The 17,866-nt window shown below is 45.9% G+C and overlaps 1 protein-coding gene across 1 annotated transcript; it reads right to left on the bottom strand.

Annotated features, from left to right (window-relative positions):
• Positions 1 to 288: 288 nt before the first annotated feature.
• Positions 289 to 15,206, bottom strand: LOC148685191 (BPI fold-containing family B member 1-like). Its single transcript, XM_088673569.1, has 15 exons — positions 15,095 to 15,206; positions 14,433 to 14,589; positions 13,965 to 14,072; positions 13,093 to 13,248; positions 12,578 to 12,668; positions 12,316 to 12,367; positions 10,101 to 10,192; positions 8,914 to 9,090; positions 7,536 to 7,580; positions 6,676 to 6,804; positions 5,193 to 5,260; positions 4,495 to 4,540; positions 2,665 to 2,728; positions 720 to 796; positions 289 to 327 (listed from the first exon to the last, which is right to left on the bottom strand). The coding sequence occupies exons 1-15, from the start codon at positions 15,204 to 15,206 to the stop codon at positions 289 to 291; spliced, it is 1,413 nt and encodes a 470-aa protein (XP_088529695.1).
• Positions 15,207 to 17,866: the final 2,660 nt, after the last annotated feature.

The raw sequence follows: 17,866 nt of genomic DNA, 5'->3' as shown, positions 1-17,866 counted from the left end.
CAAAGGATCCAATGCTGCTTTCAAGCCCCTGAAGCAGAGACTGAGAGTCAAGGAACGTCACAGGCTTCAAAGGTACAAAGCTCTGCCTGTCAGGGGTGCTTCAGTTGTGATCTGTGCATTGCAGGGGGTGGAACAAAGGACCTTTGGGGTCTCTTCCAATTCTACAATCCTATGAAAGCGGAGGCATTGAAGCCATAAAGGGGGGAGAGAATGAAAACAGCAGCAGTAGCATCCAGCTTGTTCCAGGATCTGTCCCTCTGATCCAGGCGAGGATCTTGATCCCCGCATTTAGGAAGCCAGGGGGGGAGCGAAGAGCAGGAGAGTGTTCTGTGAAAAGGAAAACAGTCGCGTTAACACTGGCCATAATTCCATGCCTGTTTTCTTCTTAGCTATGGCATTTGGGCTCCCAAGAGCAGCTCACAGCCGTTTTGCTCCACAAGACGCTGGAGATTTAAATGACTAGAAGACTTCGAGAAGCTGGAATCACTGCATTCATCATTTTGTTTTTAATTAGTAGAACCACTGGATTTTGAATATAGTGTGTGTCAATTGATAATCGTTACTGTCTTGAATATTCTTTTGTTAATATCTTCCTTAGTGGGTTGTGCAAACCGCTGTTCTGAATAATGCTTTTGACAGGGTGGGGGGTCACAGGGGAGGCGTTTATGGAACCAAGGGGGTGGGAAAGTTTGGGAACCACTGGACTAGACCATCCTTACCTGGCCAGGGGCAGCGTTGAGACGGTCGATGCCAAGCTGCTGCACCAGAGGCAACGGGAAGCCTTCTGCCAGCAAATCTGAAAGAGAAAGATCTCATGAGTGCTGGGGACATGAGAGAGAACAATCTCCCTTTTCACACATTACATTGGACACAGGGTGAGCTTTCTGTTTGTTTGTTTGTTTGTTTGTTTGTTTGTTTGTTTTGGTACTATCAAGCAGTGTACAGATTTCATTAAATAAATAAAACCTTTACTAGCAGGGCCACAGATCAGCCAAATAATGTGACTGAACAGCCAGGGGCACTGTGATAATTATTATTTTTAATCAGAATGATTAACAGGCAACCTGATCAAAAAGTCAACACTCCAAGGAAAGAGAGAGGAGGAGAATGGGGTAGGGGGCAAATCAACCTGTTACTCCTCTGTGCCGTGTGTGTGTGTGTTCCTTCATAAGGCCATTCTGTCTGTGCATTAATCTGCAATTATTATTTTTTTAAAGTCTTCAAAAATATTTTCTGGCATTGTATGTATTTCTGGATGCATTTCAAGCATATTTTGAGCCAAAAATTGAAGCGCAACATTCAGCAAGTGCAGAATCTGGAGACTAACCAAGGGCTTCTCCTTACAGGTAGGTAGCCGTGTTGGTCTGGATCGAAGTAAAATAAAAAAATTCCTTCAGTAGCACCTTAAAGACCAACCAGAGCCTGCAATAAACCCAGATGCCAACTTTGCTGCCACATACACCCAGACAACACCATTACTGGCCCCAACAACATCCAACATACCATCTCAGGACTATTTAATTGCTCATCCTCTAACATTGTGTATGCCATCAAATGCCAACAGTGCCCTTCAGCTCTCTATATTGGACAAACAGGCCAAACCCTACGCCAAAGGATAAATGGACATAAATCTGACATCAGGAACCAGAAGACAGAAAAACCAGTAGGAGAACACTTCAATCTCCCAGGACATTCTATACAAGATCTCAAAGTAGCTGTCTTACTACAAAAGAATTTCAGAAATAGACTGGAAAGAGAAGTTGCTGAATTGCAACTTATCACCAAGCTCAAAACCATGGAGGGACCTGGTTTGAACAGAGATATCGGGTTCTTATCTCATTATACATGATAAGCGATCTTCAGCCATCTCAACCCTTGCTTTTTCATGCAAAACCATTTGCAGTCGTTTGCGGTCATCAACAGCTATCAGTCAGTCAATCACCCATTTCCACCACCCTTCTGAGTGATCCCCCCTCCCCCTCCCCACCCCTCCCCACCCCTTCTCTACATAAGTGCCTGGAAACTTCCATTTCACTGTATCTGAAGAAGTGTGCATGCACACGAAAGCTCATACCAAAATAAAAACTTAGTTGGTCTTTAAGGTGCTACTGAAGGAATTTTTTTATTTTACAAGGGCTTCTCCATACTTCTGCTAGTCGCTTGCCTAGAAAGCACAGGGCCAAGCAGTTTTCTGAGCTGTGTTGCCTTTGCCCGGCCATTTCCCTGGCAAAACCCATTCTTTAACACTGAATTGGAACAAACTTCAATTCACGGAAAAACCGACTGATGTTTGTTCTACTTTAGCAGTAAAGAGCGGATTTTCCTGGAGAAAGTGGTGGGACGTTCCTTAAATTCCAACCTGCACTTGAGTCCAGAAGCATTGGATCAGGCAAGTCCATACCATAATGCAATTCCTGAAGCCCTTCTAGAAAACAGCTGCATTTCCCTGCCCTGTTCCGGAGACTTTTCACCTGACAGCGTTGGACTGATGTGCACAGCTGTCTTTGTGCATAGGAATCAAAGTGACTTCATGCTTTCCATGGCTTTGGGCACCATGCAGCAGTCCAGTGAGCGACCCCCCAGCCTCCAGCAGCAAGACAGGGAAGCTGATCGCTGGACCCTGTTGCCTCCCAACCCTCCCAACCTGCCACCACTCGTCCTTACGGTTCTGATGTGGTAAAAGGAAGGCAGACACCAGGTGTGAAATTGCACCCTTCAGGGGCTGTACCTGAAACACAAATGAAGGAAGGAAAGCAAACAGGGGAGGTCAGAAGATGACAACAACGGTGGGGGGGGGGAGGTCACTCAGTTAATTGGAAAGCTAGCTTTCATCTCCATCACAGCCTTGCTGCTGCGTTGCTAAATCATGCTGGTGATGTAAATGTCTAAAAGCATTTCCAGGGATGGATGGAATGGTTTTAATGTTTGTTTATTAGGCAATTCACTGCTGGGAAGCATAGAATCATAGACTCATAGAGTTGGAAGAGACCACAAGGGCCATCCAGTCCAACCCCCTGCCAAGCAGGAAACACCATCAAAGCATTCCTGACATATGCCTGTCAAGCCTCTGCTTAAAGACCTCCAAAGAAGGAGACTCCACCACACTTCTTGGCAGCAAATTCCACTGTCGAACAGCTCTTACTGTCAGGAAGTTCTTCCTAATGTTCAGGTGGAATCTTCTTTCTTGTAGTTTGAATCCATTGCTCCGTGTCCACTTCTCTGGAGCAGCAGAAAACAACCTTTCTCCCTCCTCTATATGACATCCTTTTATATATTTGAACATGGCTATCATATCACCCCTTAACTTTCTCTTCTCCAGGCTAAACATACCCAGCTCCCTAAGCCGTTCCTCATAAGGCATCGTTTCCAGGCCTTTGACCATTTTGGTTGCCCTCCTCTGGACACGTTCTTGCTTGTCAGTATCCTTCTTGAACTGTGGTGCCCAGAACTGGACACAGTACTCCAGGTGAGGTCTGACCAGAGCAGAATACAGTGGTACTATTACTTCCCTTGATCTAGACGCTATACTCCTATTGATGCAGCCCAGAATTGCATTGGCTTTTTTAGCTGCTGCATCACACTGTTTACTCATGTCAAGTTTGTGGTCTACCAGGACTCCTAGACCCTTTTCACATGTACTGCTCTCAGCAGTTCTTAAGTTGTGCAAAACAAACAAACCACATTATTTTAAACACAACTCCTACAAACTGCAAAGGTAGAATTTCTGTGGAAGACAGGAGTGCCTGGCAGTGAGGTAGAATTTCTGCAAAAAAAGAATTACCAGTGAGGCCAGCTTCATGCACACAAGGGAGCAACCGGACCACTGCAAGAACCAGTTTAGGATTTGCCCACCCAAAGTTGAGAGTGAAAAACTGCTCCATTTAAGGAGCAAGGAGGGCTCCACATGTACAGTAAAAATAAAAAGGACTGTGGTTGGATGAGAGAATGGTTGGGGAAAAGATGAAACAACCTAGATGGCACTCCCTCTTCATATAATGTGTCATAATGGAAAGCTCTTGCAGACTGTTTGGACTCTGTCCTAGGACTCAGCTATACAGCTGCAAATGAACTGTTTAGTGTGTGTTGTAATGTGCATTATATAAATGTGACACCAGATGGCGATGGTGTGCTATGGCAAATTCAATATATTTTTCAAAACGTTATTTAAAAAAGCATTTTCACAATGGATTTTTGTATGTGTCTATTCCACCCTGTAATGTGTTACTGAATAAAGTCTGGCTAACCAGGAATCTAGTTTGAGCCTCTGCCCTTGAACCCCCAAAGAGAATTTTCTTTTCCCTTAAACAGAACAGTATGACTCTCCTCTAGAGCTGAGTAAAAGTGACCTCCCAACATCCCCCAGACTATTTGCAGGAGGGACAATTTGAATGGGAAGCTGGAGGTTTATTAAGCTTGCGGCCGAGGTAAGATTTGAACGGGGGACTTGCCTGGTTTCCAGGCTTAGCTACGGCTTTCTTGGGATATGCTACTTACATCAAAGTTTCCAACTGAAGAGTTGATCAAGGAGAGATTGTCAATCCTGAAAAGAAACAATAAAACAGGAGTTTTTTGTTTTTTAAAAAGTGTTTTGGCTAAAAGTTTCTCTTTGCTAAGGAACGGCTCTGTTGCATCTGAGCGACAACCTGAAATGTTGTATTTAAACCAAATAGTCCAACTCTACAATTCTATGATCTGATGATATTCCTTCCAGCTGCAGAGGGAGCTGGCATCCAGTCAGAGGCTCCTGGTAGAGTCAGAGAAGATTCACCCCCCCCCCCGCCCCCCAATGTCCCATTCTCCTTCCAGCCTCTCTTGTTGCTTTGGAGCAGTGGTTCCCAATTAGGAGTTCTCAGGGGGTCAGCAGCCCCACACCTTGCCTCCCCCCAACTAATCCCCCCCATTTTTGCATGGTAATATCACAAATAGTATGGCCTGTTTTAGCTCTGTGCGGTTTCTCAATATATTGGCCAAAATCACTTTTGAAATCACATCAGGCGATAGCGATTTTGACCTGGCAATACGCAGCAATATGTCGCTCCTTGCGTGAGGGAGAGCAGGGCGGCTGATTTCAAGGCACCCCCAATATCGCACGATAATGCGACTGATCTGAGCTGCCTTCCCCTCACGCGTAGGAAAGCACAGGCTCTTTTTTACGTTCCCGTGTTGCAAAATAAATTGGGGCTTTCCTTTACCCTTCAAGGTGAAGAGTGAGTCTCAGGTTCCCTCCGGCCGCAGAAACGGCACCAACCGAAGTCACCGTCTGTGATTGAAAAGAAGATTGCTGTTAATTTCAAATGCTGCTGCATTCTGAACTGAACCTTGCGGGGGAAAGGGGAATTCCTGGGATGCTCTGCTTCGGGGCTTCATGGGAGCGTCTCCGTGGCCTCTGGGAGAAACAGGATGCTGAGCTACAGGGACCCCTTTGGTTTGATCCAGGTGGGCTTTTCGCAAATTCTGGTGTCCTTTAAGTAAAAGCCAGACCTCGCCCAATCCACCCTCCGGAGTGGCCTGATTGCACAAGCAAACCTAAAGACAGCACAATATCTGAGGGGATGGGGCCGTCTTGGGTTATTGATTTACTCAGCACCTGCCTTTACCCCAAGGTCCCATGCTAGGATACAGGCTGAAAACAATTTGAAACAATGTGCAACTGTAAAAATAAGGTGGGCCCTAAAGACACACAACTCAAAAGCCAGGGAGAAGGAGCGTGTCTTCAGCATCCTTTGGAAGCTGTGCAACAAAGGTGTCAGAAGCATCCCGACATTTCTATTATCCTGTATGAGTTTATCCCTCGAGGACACAGTTAACCAAAGACATTGCCCGTCATAGAAATATCAGGGTGGGGAGTGTCCAGTGATGGGCTCATCACATCTAAATCTAAAAGCTGCACCCTGGAAGGAGGAGACAGCCCCGACTAGAGAGGAATGGCAAATCAAGTGGATGGACTATGTCGAAATGGCAAAATTAACTGGGAAGCTCAGGAATCAAGAAGACGAGAAATTTTAAAAAGAATGGGAAATGTTTATACTGTATACACAAAACCATTGTAAACGGGTCAAAACATTAGCAGGACTTTAAATACACTTGTAATGTAACGGAATGTATAGATAACTTAGGAAGATGAAAAATTGGAGAAGTACTGATATATGCAATTGAAAATAGAATGAAAAGGACCCATGGAAGGGATGGGGGGAAGTCAGGAGATCCAGTGTAATCTCGATGTTTGGATTTTTTTTACTGTTTTATGTTGTACGTTCATATCTTTGAAAATCAATAAAAATATTATTAAAAAATGAAATGAAATAAAATAAAAGCTATGCCCAAACCTTCTCTGCAATGTCATGGGTGATATTAGGATCATGGAATCCTAGAGTTGGAAGGGACCCTGAGGATCATCTAGTCCTGGAATGCAGGTATATGCAGCTGCACCTTATGGGAATCGAACCTGCAACCTTGGTATTATCAGCACCATGCTCTAACCAGCTGAGCTATCCAGCAGGCTGTAGGGCATTTCTCAGACTGGCCAACTCAGGCCTGCATTTAGCCGTGATTCCTACATCGCAGAGGGTTGGACTAAATGACTCTCTAGGTCTCTTCCAATTCCAAGATGCTATGATTCCACTTCTAGGCACGCAAACCATAGCCCAGGCTGGTTTTGGTGACCCAACTCCTTACCGCACGAACAGTGAGGAGATGCCGGTTGCTGTGCACCTTGACGTCAATATTCTGCGTCACCTCGATCCTTCCTACGGCCAGGGCAAGGACAGGAGCCCCATAGGAGACCTGCAAGGCCTGTATTGCGCCCTGCAAGGATCCAGGACACGAAGGGGAGGCAGTTAGGCTTCGAAGAGACTCTCACTTAGCACTTCGCTCCATAAATATTATGAATATGCATCAAGCCTTGCAGAGTATTTTTTTGATTGATTTATTTCGTAACATTTCCATAACACTTGGTTGCAAAGAATATCCTCAAAGCAGTTTGCGGAAAAGAACAAAGCAATAAAAGAATCTGCGAAAGCAGCTATGTAAAACATGCAAATAATAATTAAGATCAGCAAATAAACTACATACAGATTAAAAGCCTTGCCGCTTTGCATCTGGATAGGCATTTTCACAAAAAAGAAGAAGCACCTGATTGGTGTCAATAAGCGGGGAGTTCCAAAGGTCCTGCCACAGTAGAAGTAGTATGCATATACAGTGGTGCCTCGCTAGACAAATTTAATTCGTTCCACGGGTCTTTTCTTATAACGAAAAAATTCGTCTAGCGAGTCCCATAGGAATGCATTGATTTTTTTCCGAATTGTTTTTTGCCCATAGGAACACATTAATTGAATTTCAATGCATTCCTATGGGAAACCGCGATTCGCTAGACGAAAACGCATTCGTCTAGCGAGGCAACCTCCGCTCGAAAAATCCTTTCGTTAAGCGGAAATTTCGTTAAGCAGGGCGTTCGTTAAGCGAGGCACCACTGTACATGCATACATGCATACTTGGCAGAGGGAGGCTAGAAATGATGGATCTTTAAAAATACTGACCTTAAAACTAGACAGAGCTGCCATCTGTTGACTGAATGCAGTAATCTTTGAAGAAACCGAAAAAAGAAGAAAGAGTTTATATTCTCAGTTTTTCTCCCTCAAAGCAAAGGTTGACCCAGAATGGATGAAGGCTGTGTGGGAAGAGGCTGCCTGACCCTTTCCATTTAATAATAATAATAATAATAATAATAATAATAATAATAATAATAATAATAATAATAATAATTTATTATTTATACCCCGCCCATCTGGCCGGGTTCCCCCAACCACTCTGGGCGGCTTCCAACAAGACATTAAAATACAGAAATCCATCAAACATTAAAAGCTTTCACTTGTGGTGGGGAAAACATAGGGGTGTGTGAGACACAGCTTCGCTGCTGCAAAGGGCTCAAAGCAGCAAAAGAGGAATTCTGAACGACATCATTAATTAGAACGAGGGAACTCGTTTATATTTTGGAGAATAGGAAGAATATTTTAAGATAATACAAAACATATATTTATTGTTGTGAGTCCCTTTGGGTTGCATTGACTAAGAAAAGGGCGACTCATGAGCTAAACTTGTAGTTTTGAAGGCATTCTCTCTTAAAATATAAAGTTTTCAGCATGTAGAAGCTTGAGAGAAGTGGGAGCTGCATTCTGGGGCTTCATCCATGCTTCCATTTGCCACACTACTTTCCCCTGGGAAAACCTGATCTTTAGCACTGAATTGGAGCAAACATCAAATGGGTTTTCTCCACATTGTCATTTGCTCCAGTTTAGTGCTAAAGTTTGGGTTGTTTGGGGGAAAGAAGTGGGGGGAAGCAAAAACCACTCGGATCCATGCCTAGAAAGCTGCTCAGGCTTGCGCTTCCTCGCCATGGGACAAGCAGAAGTAGGGATGAGCCCCAAGTCACACCTTTGTCTGGGAAATACAGATCAATTTCGACTTGCCATGCGACCCACAAAGATTGGATTACGCTGAGATTCAGTAGTAAATTTGGCAAAGTTCCACCCAAATATCTGCCTTGAAAGGGCTTAAGATTCGAGTTGGCTTCAGGCTATTTGTCAACACCCATTTCCCAATACTGTACTTGGATCCCAAATGCCATGGAACTCGGATGTTTTGGCTCCCAAACGCCACAAACCTGGAAGTGATTGTTCTGGTTTGCAAATGTTCTTTTGGAACCTGAACATCTGATGGGGCTTCCACAGCTTCTGATTGGCTGCAGGAACTTCCTGCAGCCAATCAGAAGCCACGATTTGGTTTTCGAATAATTTGGAAGTTGAACAGACTCCTGGAACGGATTCCTTTCAGCTTCCAAGGTCCGACTGTAATGCATTTAAAATGTTGAAATGCTAAAATGAACTCTTAAAGACGCCCGAGGCGTCAGCATAATACCTCCTGTGGACTGTGGATGTTTATAGCCTTTGGAGTCAAGAAAGCTCGGAGCATCGCGCTCAGCAGGTGGTCACTGAGGAGCATGTTCATGGGAGCATTGCCCAGGGGCGCATGGGGAAGGGGAGCGGTGCCAGACGGGATGATGAAGTTCTGCCCTCCCGGCAGACGGACTGTGCCCTAGAAAGGAAAGGCAAGCCAGAAGAGCAAACACGATCTATCTGAGCCCAATCTAAGCGGGCCTAACCCTAACACATGAATTGCAAGTTCATTCTCCAAATTTGGGCATTCTAAACATGGTTATAAGTTGCCAGCAGGTGTGGAGGAGATCCCAACTTTTGCAGCAAGGCAAGCATTCCAGGAATACTTGGAAACCTCCGGACAGGGAGAGCGCTACTCCTACTCTCAGATCCTGCTGGCGGGTTTCCCTTTGAGGCACCTGGTGTGAGAACAGGATCCTGGGCTAGATGGGCCCCCATTGGCCTGATCCAGCAGGTTATTCTTAGGTTCTTAGTTGAACAGCCAGACTCTCCCCACTTGTGATTCCCACAATGGGCATTAAGAGGCACACAGCCTCCAACAGATAGACATTTATTTTACGCATTCATTTCATTAAAAAAAATTATGCACTGCTTGATTGCAGAAAAAGTAAAACAATAAGAAAATGAGGAACGGTAATTTAAGGTTTTTGAAAAGTTAAAACAACGGTAGACTTAAGCTTGCCTATCTGGGCAGGCTTGCCTAAACAAGAATGTTTTTTAGCAGGCATCCCAAAAAGTACAGTGAAAGTTCCTGTCTGATGTCAATAGGCAGGGAGTTCCAAAGTGCAGATGGGGCTACACTAAAAGATTGAGTTCTTACCCATGTGGAAAGGGTCTTACGCAGCACCTGTAACAGCGCCAGTTCTGCCAATCAAAGTGGTTGAGTGACAGCTACGACTTGTGAGATTGAGGCCAGCATAACCCACACATGAGTTATCCCGCGTTGAACATGGGCCAAGGAGACCAGGGCTCAAATCCCCACGTGGCATTACATTTTTTAATGATTCAAAAGATCTAGATTAACAAAGCAACGTGGAGGAAGAAAGCAAAGGTCCCAGGGGGACAACTGCATTGAGGGCCACATCCTGGACCCCTCCTGGTGAGACCCTCCTGCCCTCCCCACCCCCTGCAGCACCAGCCCTGATTTACTTCATAGCCAATTTGCATGACTCCGTTGTGGAGAGAGGTGGACGAGCGTCGCAGCTGGATCATGTCTCTGTGCAGATAGGATGATGAGGAGCCTGGGGGAGAACGGCAGAGGGAGAAATCGTCAACCCAGGGGAGAGGCTGGGGGGATACATTGCAGGCAAGGCAGGTGGAAGTGAACCCCTGACTGTTAGGTCCAGTCGTGGACGACTCTGGGGTTGCGCCGCTCATCTCTCTTTACTGGCCGAGGGAGCCGACGTTTGTCTGCAGTTTTTCCAGGTCATGTGACCAGCATGACTAAGCCGCTTCTGGCAAACCAGAGCAGCGCAGGGAAACGCCGTTTACCTTCCTGCCAGAGCGGTACCTATTTATCTACTTCCACTTTGACATGCTTTCAAACTGCTAGGTTGGCAGGAGCTGGGACCCAGTTACATACCAACAGGCTAAAAAATACCTTCTATCCGTGGGCTGTTAGGTTGTTGAATGAAAAATAACACACTGAAATTGACTTGCGAGGTGGTGTGTTGTTTGATAAGAGATTGAGTGTTTGGGGGGAGGCTTGTTTAATTTCATTGTACACAATGACAATAAAGGTATTATTATTATTATTCATTACATTATTTACTTATTTACATTTATTTATTCATTTATTATGATTTTTTCTTTGTTTTTTCATGTTTTTAAACATTTTAACATAACCATTTCAAACATTAAAATACAAGGTTCTTTTGGACCTTGGACCTCCTTCCCTCCCTCCATTGGTTCCAGACTTAAGATTAAGTTTGCTGCATCTTTTACCTTCATCCATCTATTAAATATCAATAATTATCATTTAAAAAATTCCATGTCACAAGTTTCGTTACATCCCTGCCGGTGATTTCAACTGTTTACGATTGTCTTTCAAATAAGTTACAAATTTACTCCAGTCTTTAGAAAAATACTTGATCTTCCTGGTTCATTACATTTTTAAAGAAATAATTTTAGTGTATTACTGTTAGATTTTGTAGCCAAGAGCGTTATAAATCGAACTGGCTTGCTTGTCAAGAAAAAAGAAAGCAAGGCAGTAGAAAGGGAGGAGAAGGAAAAGTGAGATAAGAATCGGGAAATGAGCAACATGGCAAAAAAGTAAAGTGAAAAGGGAGAATGTCACCATTCACATTGTTATTCCCAAAATGTGAAAACAAAGCCCACCTCTCAATACCGGTACAGTTGTTGTTGTTGTTGTTGTTGTTGTTGTTGTTGTTGTTGTTGTTGTTGTTGTTGTTGTTGTTGTTGTTGTTATGTATTGTGTTTCTCTCATATGTAAGCTTTATAATTAAGATAGTTAGCCATGTTTTCCTTAACCAACCCATTAGGGAGTCTTAATTTTTCCATTTTTGTGCAATACACTGTTTTGCTCTTAGCAATGTAGTCATCAGCAGCTGTAAATCAGTATTAATGACTCCAGGATGAAGTTTTAAAATAAGAGTTATTTTAGGGTTTCTTGGGAGAAGTACTGAATTTCTGGACAGACATACTGGCTATTATACAAACAAATAGAGCAGGATCCTACCGCCTTAACAGTTGTGGCTTCCCCAAAAGAGTCCTGGGAACTATTAAGGGTGCTGGGAATTTTTTAGGAGACCCCACAATTCCTCTCATAGAACTACAATTCCCAGAGTTCCTTGAGAAGAGGGAGCGATTGTTGAATCACCCTGGAACTGTAGCTCTGTGAGGCATCCATAGCAAGCTAAGAACGGAAAAGGAGTATCTGCTGGATCAGGCCAGTGGCCCATCTAGGCCAGGATCCTGTCCTCACGACAAACAACAACAAGGTGCCTCTGTGAGAAGCCCACAAGCAGAATCTGAACACAAGACCACTCTCCCCTCCTGCAGTTCCCGACAGCCGGTCTTCAGTAGCATTGCTGCCTCCAAGAGTGGAGGAAGGGCATAGCCATTGTGGCCAGGAGCCATCGATAGCCCTCTCCTCCTCCATGAATTTGTCCCATGCTCTTCATAAGCCATCTAGGTTGGTGGCCGTCGCTGCCTCCTGTGGCAGGGAGTTCCATAGGCACTTCCCAGGATTCTTTGTGGGAAGCCACGGCAGATGAAAGTGGGACTAGTACTTAAAATGTAAGGTGTAGCTGTGGCCTCCGGCTTCCACAGCACTTTCCCGCAGAAGTGCTTGGGGATAAGGAAAAGGGAGATGGATGCAGAGGAAGCCGAGGAAGAATCTCACCTTGGAGCAAATTCAGCACATCTTCTAGCAGCATGTTGACAAGTGGGCAGAGCTGGAAAAAAAGAGAAAACCGCTCAGGTGATTGACAAGGGAGAGCAGCCATGATCAGGGGCTCACAGTGGAGTGTGCCCGCATGTGTGTTACTCTCATGCGCAGCTCAGGAGCATCTCAGCAAGCCAGACCCCGGGAGGACCACTGGCTCAGAAGAATGACCTTTGTGCCCCACAACAAGCGGACCAGAAGGAAGCCGCGCAGGACTCACCTCTTTCTGAAGCAGGTGGGGGACTGTCTTCTCCAGAATGTCGGTCACCGCTCGCAGAAGGTTATTTACGGACTGGAGAAGAGGTCCTTTGCTGGAACAAAGGGAGAACGCGTCAGTCTCTGTGCCACGAGGGGAAGGGCAGGGACATGTGTCAATCTCCACAGTCCTCTGCAGACATCTGCAGCGGGGGCCCTGTGTGGTCAGGATTCTGCACTGCCCGAGGAGCCTGTGTGTGAGCTCAGCAGGGACCCCCCCCCACGGTCATGTTTGCCTTGCAATAGGTGGGGGGCAGTGGGGGCAGAACAGCGCCGGCTCTACTGTTAGGCAAGAGTGTCTGTCTAAGGCAGAAAGGAACAGGGGAGTCCATGATTCCTGCGTTGCAGGGGACTGGACGAGAGAACCCCCCCCCCCCAGCTCTACATTTCTGTGATTTTGAAGGTCACCGCCTTCCCTCCCAGTATCCTTCTTTATCCAAAAGGATTGACATCTATCCAGTTCTATGACTCCACACTCACTTGTTGAGGAGGGTGATTCTAAGGTGGCCAGGGTTATTGTGGCAATTTCCAACAACCAGTTTCACATGGCCGCTCACTGGGTTTCGCAGGATTCGAACTCCAACCTGGATGTCCAGGTACAGCTTCACGTGAAGGAGCTGGCCTAGATTGAGTGGCCTAAAAACGGGGAAGGAAAGGGGCATTAATACATACTTCATGTAAGACACCACCTCGGATGGCCATCTGTCAGGAACGCTTTTGTTGCAATTTCTGCTTTGTGGGGGTTGGACTGGATGACCCTTGGGGGTCCCTTCCACTTTGTAATTCTACAATTCATGAGAGATTTTTAAACAGAAGTTGGATGGTCATCTGTCAGGGATTGCAGAGGGTTGGACTAGATGACCCTTGGGATCCCTTCCAACTCTACTAAGATTCTCTAAAATCTAGACATTTGACAAAGCACACCATTTCCCTTGCAGCATAACCGGGAGACCTTCTCCTGGTACAACTGTGTCCTCCAGAGCAGACTTGGCTTGCTTCTTTTGACTTGTGACCCAAACGGTAGCTCAGTGGTGGAACACCTGCTCCGCATGCAGAAGGCTCAATCCAGGAAGGCCTGGGAGACAGCTGCTGTCTGCGACCTAGAGAGCCATTGCTGCTGCCAGTCAGTGTAGACAATACTGAGCTAGATGGCTCCTTAGGATCCTCTTCATCCTTGGTGATGGGGGCATCACAAGGTCTTAGGGACGGAATCCACAAACTTTCTGTGTCAGAATGAAATGATTTTACACCCCCATAAAGGCACCGTTCTTTGAAACCCAGGCTCCGCTACCAGCCCGCTTGTGTCCTGTTCCACCCAGCCACCTTCAAAAGAACTGTGGGGAAGCACTCACAGATTTATTTCAATCTCCACATCCGCTGGGATGGTCACAACAATGTGCTTTTCTATCTCGTCAAAACGGGTGTCGAGTCGGAGAAGCGCCACGTTCCTGATCTTCACCCTGCTCAGAATGGGCAGGGTACAACATTTAGAACACATTTTACGGAGCATAGAAATAAAGCGTAATAAACAGCATAATAACAGGCGGCATAATAATACAATCATAACAACGGGCCCCCGTGTCCCCAGCTTTAACAGACCATAGATCATTTAATGGTTGAAGTTCTGGGTAAAGAGTTGTGCTTTTGCCTGGTGCTTCAATGACAGGACCAGACAAGCATTCCACAGATGGGGAGCCACCACAGAAAAGGCCTGTTCTCATGTTGCCAAACTCTGGACCTTGCAGAGAAGGCGCGACATTTTAAGTTGTCCTTTTTTGGTAGCGCCCACCAGATTCTGGCTGTCACATCCCACAGCTCACCCTAAGATGTTGCCCAGAAGCCCGTCCACCAGGCCTCCAAGGACGGGGAGGTTTCCCAGGCCCAGCAATCCGCCGGAACCGCCTTGCAAGATGCTCTGGAGGGGCAAATTCTGGAGACGGCCGACCAGAGCCTGGCTGTCCAACCGATGGGAAATCACTGGAAGCCAATGTGAAAAGGGCAGGTTAGAGATTGCCAAGAGGGGCATTGATGGGTAGAGGGACTATTTTGCTCGTGGGCTTGAGAACCTAGAGCAGCGGTTCCCAAACTTTTTAGGGAGGGGAACAACACCCTCTTGTGTAGACCAAGCAGTTTAAAAAGGAGAGGGAAGGGACATTTTAACCATCATTGCTCATATGAAAACTATGTCTACAGCCAAGAGTCAGGTATGCAAAGCAAAAGAAGGAAGTCCTTTTCCTAACAAATGCAGCCAATTCCTGAGTATGAAAGGAGGCAGTGGCCCAGGCTAGACACTTCTTAGCTCTTGCTTGGAAGCTGAGGGTTAAGGGGTGCAGGCTTGTATTGGCTGAGGCTTGTACAGACAGAAAACGGGCGTTGGATTGCAATGTGCAGAGCATCCACATCCCGTCTGGATCAATGCAGCAAAGGGAAGCAGCGCCAGGCAGGGTCAGGGAAGAGCCCCTTGCGCAAACCCTTGACTTACGGCGCTGAAGCATTTCTGGGCCGAGATTGACGACAACCTGAGGGCTGGCAGATCCTTGGGTGTTCTGGGCCAGGAGGCCGCAGAAGATGGCGAGGGCCAAAACCGGAAGCATCTTCTTTCCTTGGACCTGTTGAGAAGGATGGTGTCAAGTGTTATAAAAAAACAGAAGAGAGAGGAAGGAGGAGAATGAGAGGCAGGCTTGCTTTCTGCTGTTCCAGAGCGGGTCAGACTAGATGGCCCCTGGGATCCCGTATCTTTGTATTATCCAAATCTAGAATGCACCCCCCCCTCCAATGCCATACCAAAGTAACACAATTAAGCAAGTGGCATTCTTCCACTTAGCACGACTGAGGAATATTTTTTCCAGCCCTGAGTGACGATCTGCCACTTTTTGTGCACGCGGACCTTTCCTACCTAGATTGCGCAGAAAGTCTCGTCTCCGCCACTTTCTCCTCCGTCTGTCGTACAAAAACCGGGTGGCATTTATATAACCCACCAAGGAGGAAAAGCGAGGGCCCGTGCAATGGCTTCCGCTGTTACCAATGACCAAATATTTGTCTCTAGGTTGAATCCTCCCAAATAAACAAATATTGATCATCCCAGCAAGCAGGTGTCAAGTTCAAAAGCAAGTCCTGAACCAGGACTATGCTAGGGATTTCTGGCAAGATGAAGCTTCTGGTTATGGCTTCGCTGAAATCTCATAGAATCGTAGATCGTAGAGTTGGGAAGGACCCCCAAGGGTCCTCTAGCCCCATCTGCTGCAATGTAGGAATCTCAGCTAAAGTATCCATAACAGATGGCCATCAAATCTCTGCTTAAACACATCATAAATAAGAACCTGGGTACCCACTGGCCCAAATTTGTGTACCTTTGGGAATTGTGGGTCCCAGCTGGTTTACTTTGCCCAGAAGGGCTCAAATGAGATGTGAGTCCGTATGGCTTCTTCATTTCTTCTGCCCCTGAGCTGTGCCTCCTTCGCTTCCTGGTACTCGCAAGCTGTGTTGGGTCTGTCGATGGTTTCCTAATGAAGAGAAGGGGCGTTGGGATGTTAATGTATCCTCAAATCCTTAAAATGGAACTGAAGTCAGTAAGCTGACCTCTGGGTTCATTATGCTTTCTGCATTCGCCCAGAGGTAAGCGGCCATTCAAAGATCTTTCTGCATTTGCCAACAATGTATGTACTTGGAATTTAGAAAAATGTGTCTGCTTGTTGTCTTATTCAAACACCCCTGGACGCTTAGGGAGAAGGGTCTGAGTTTTTTAAAAAATGTGGATGGACTTCCTTTTGTTTAGATCGGTGGTTCCCAAACTTTTTCTCGTGGACTTCCCTTCTGCCCTTTGTGGGTCCTATTGTTAATCATTTCCTCCTGCATCTTTTATGATAATCCAAATCTTTTACCTCTCCATTGTGTGCAAAATTCACCATTAAACTATAAGTGATATTCCAATCCTACTAATGATTTTAACTGTTTACAATGGTATTTAAGATAAGTTATAAAATTTCCCCATTCCTTATTAAAATTTTGGTCTTCCTGATATCTGGTTCTTCCGGTCATTTTAGCCATTTTGGCATAATCCATTAACTTGATCTGCCATTCTTCTTTAGTAGCGACTTTATCTGCTTTCCATCTATGCGCCAACAAATTTAGTGGGCAATCTCCTAAAAAAAAGCTCAATGACTTTCGTTTGCTTCCTACTCAGTAGTGGTCCTGCCTCATGTGCTGGGCTCCATCATATGGTCTTCCACAAGGATTTAAGAGTCATGGAGTTGGGAGCTACCTGAAAAGTCAGCTAGTCCCACCCCCTGCCCATGCAGGAACTCTCTTGCAAAAGCATTCAAAAACACTAGATGGCCACCCAGCCTTTGCTGAAAATCTTCCACCATTTACAGGGAAGCATTCAAGTCTGCCATGTTATTTGGCTATGATGCAGTGACCTGCCTACCAGATTTTAACTACATGCTCCAAGTAACTCCCAAGAGCAGGCTGTTAGTTATGTTACTTAAGTACCACAAGGTCCTTCCACGGCCAGAAGCTTAGATAGTTGATGTGGTGGTGAACCATGAATGGGATGGTTATGTATTCAGTGGTCTGTGTTGGCCTGAGCTTGAGACTGGACTAAGGATTCTGAACTCCTGATTTGATACATGGTGTACAATCACAGAACATTTCAGGATTTGGGCCTCTGCCATTGGCCCTTGAACTCTGAGTCGTGATTCGCAGCTTGGAAGTTTAGACAGCCAATCAGGTTGGGAGTGGGAGTGACCGCCCAGGCTTCCAGGAGTGTAGATAAGCAGTTGCTTAGCCCCTGTTTCCCAGTTATGTAGTTCAATAAAGGTTCTTGCTGTTATCGCTGTGTCTTGCCTTGTGGGAACACACCTACACTTCAGGGAGTTCCATGTTCAGGGGCAGAAAATCTGTGAATTTACCCCCTGCAGACCCTGGGAACTGCTTGCAGCCTCCCTAGAGGCATCTGGGGCGAGAGTGTTGGGCTAGACCAGGCATCCCCAAACTTCGGCCCTCCAGATGTTTTGGACTACATTTCCCATCTTCCCCGACCACTGGTCCTGTTAGCTAGGGATCATGGGAGTTGTAGGCCAAAACATCTGGAGGGCCGCAGTTTGGGGGTGCCTGGGCTAGACTAACCTTGGTGTGTGGCCCAGTAGAACCATTATTGTATTAACCAAGGAGCCCTTATTTACATAATGGACTGTTTCATTAACTGATCCTGATATAAATGTTAGCGTTAAAAAGACCTTTTTGGCATCCCAGC

Source organism: Zootoca vivipara, chromosome 7 (assembly GCF_965207765.1).
Source record: "Zootoca vivipara chromosome 7, rZooViv2.hap1.1, whole genome shotgun sequence".
NCBI classification, from domain to species: Eukaryota; Metazoa; Chordata; class Lepidosauria; order Squamata; family Lacertidae; genus Zootoca; species Zootoca vivipara.
The sequence above is the reverse complement of the archived record's forward strand: the minus strand, read 5'-3'. Positions and strand labels throughout refer to the sequence as shown.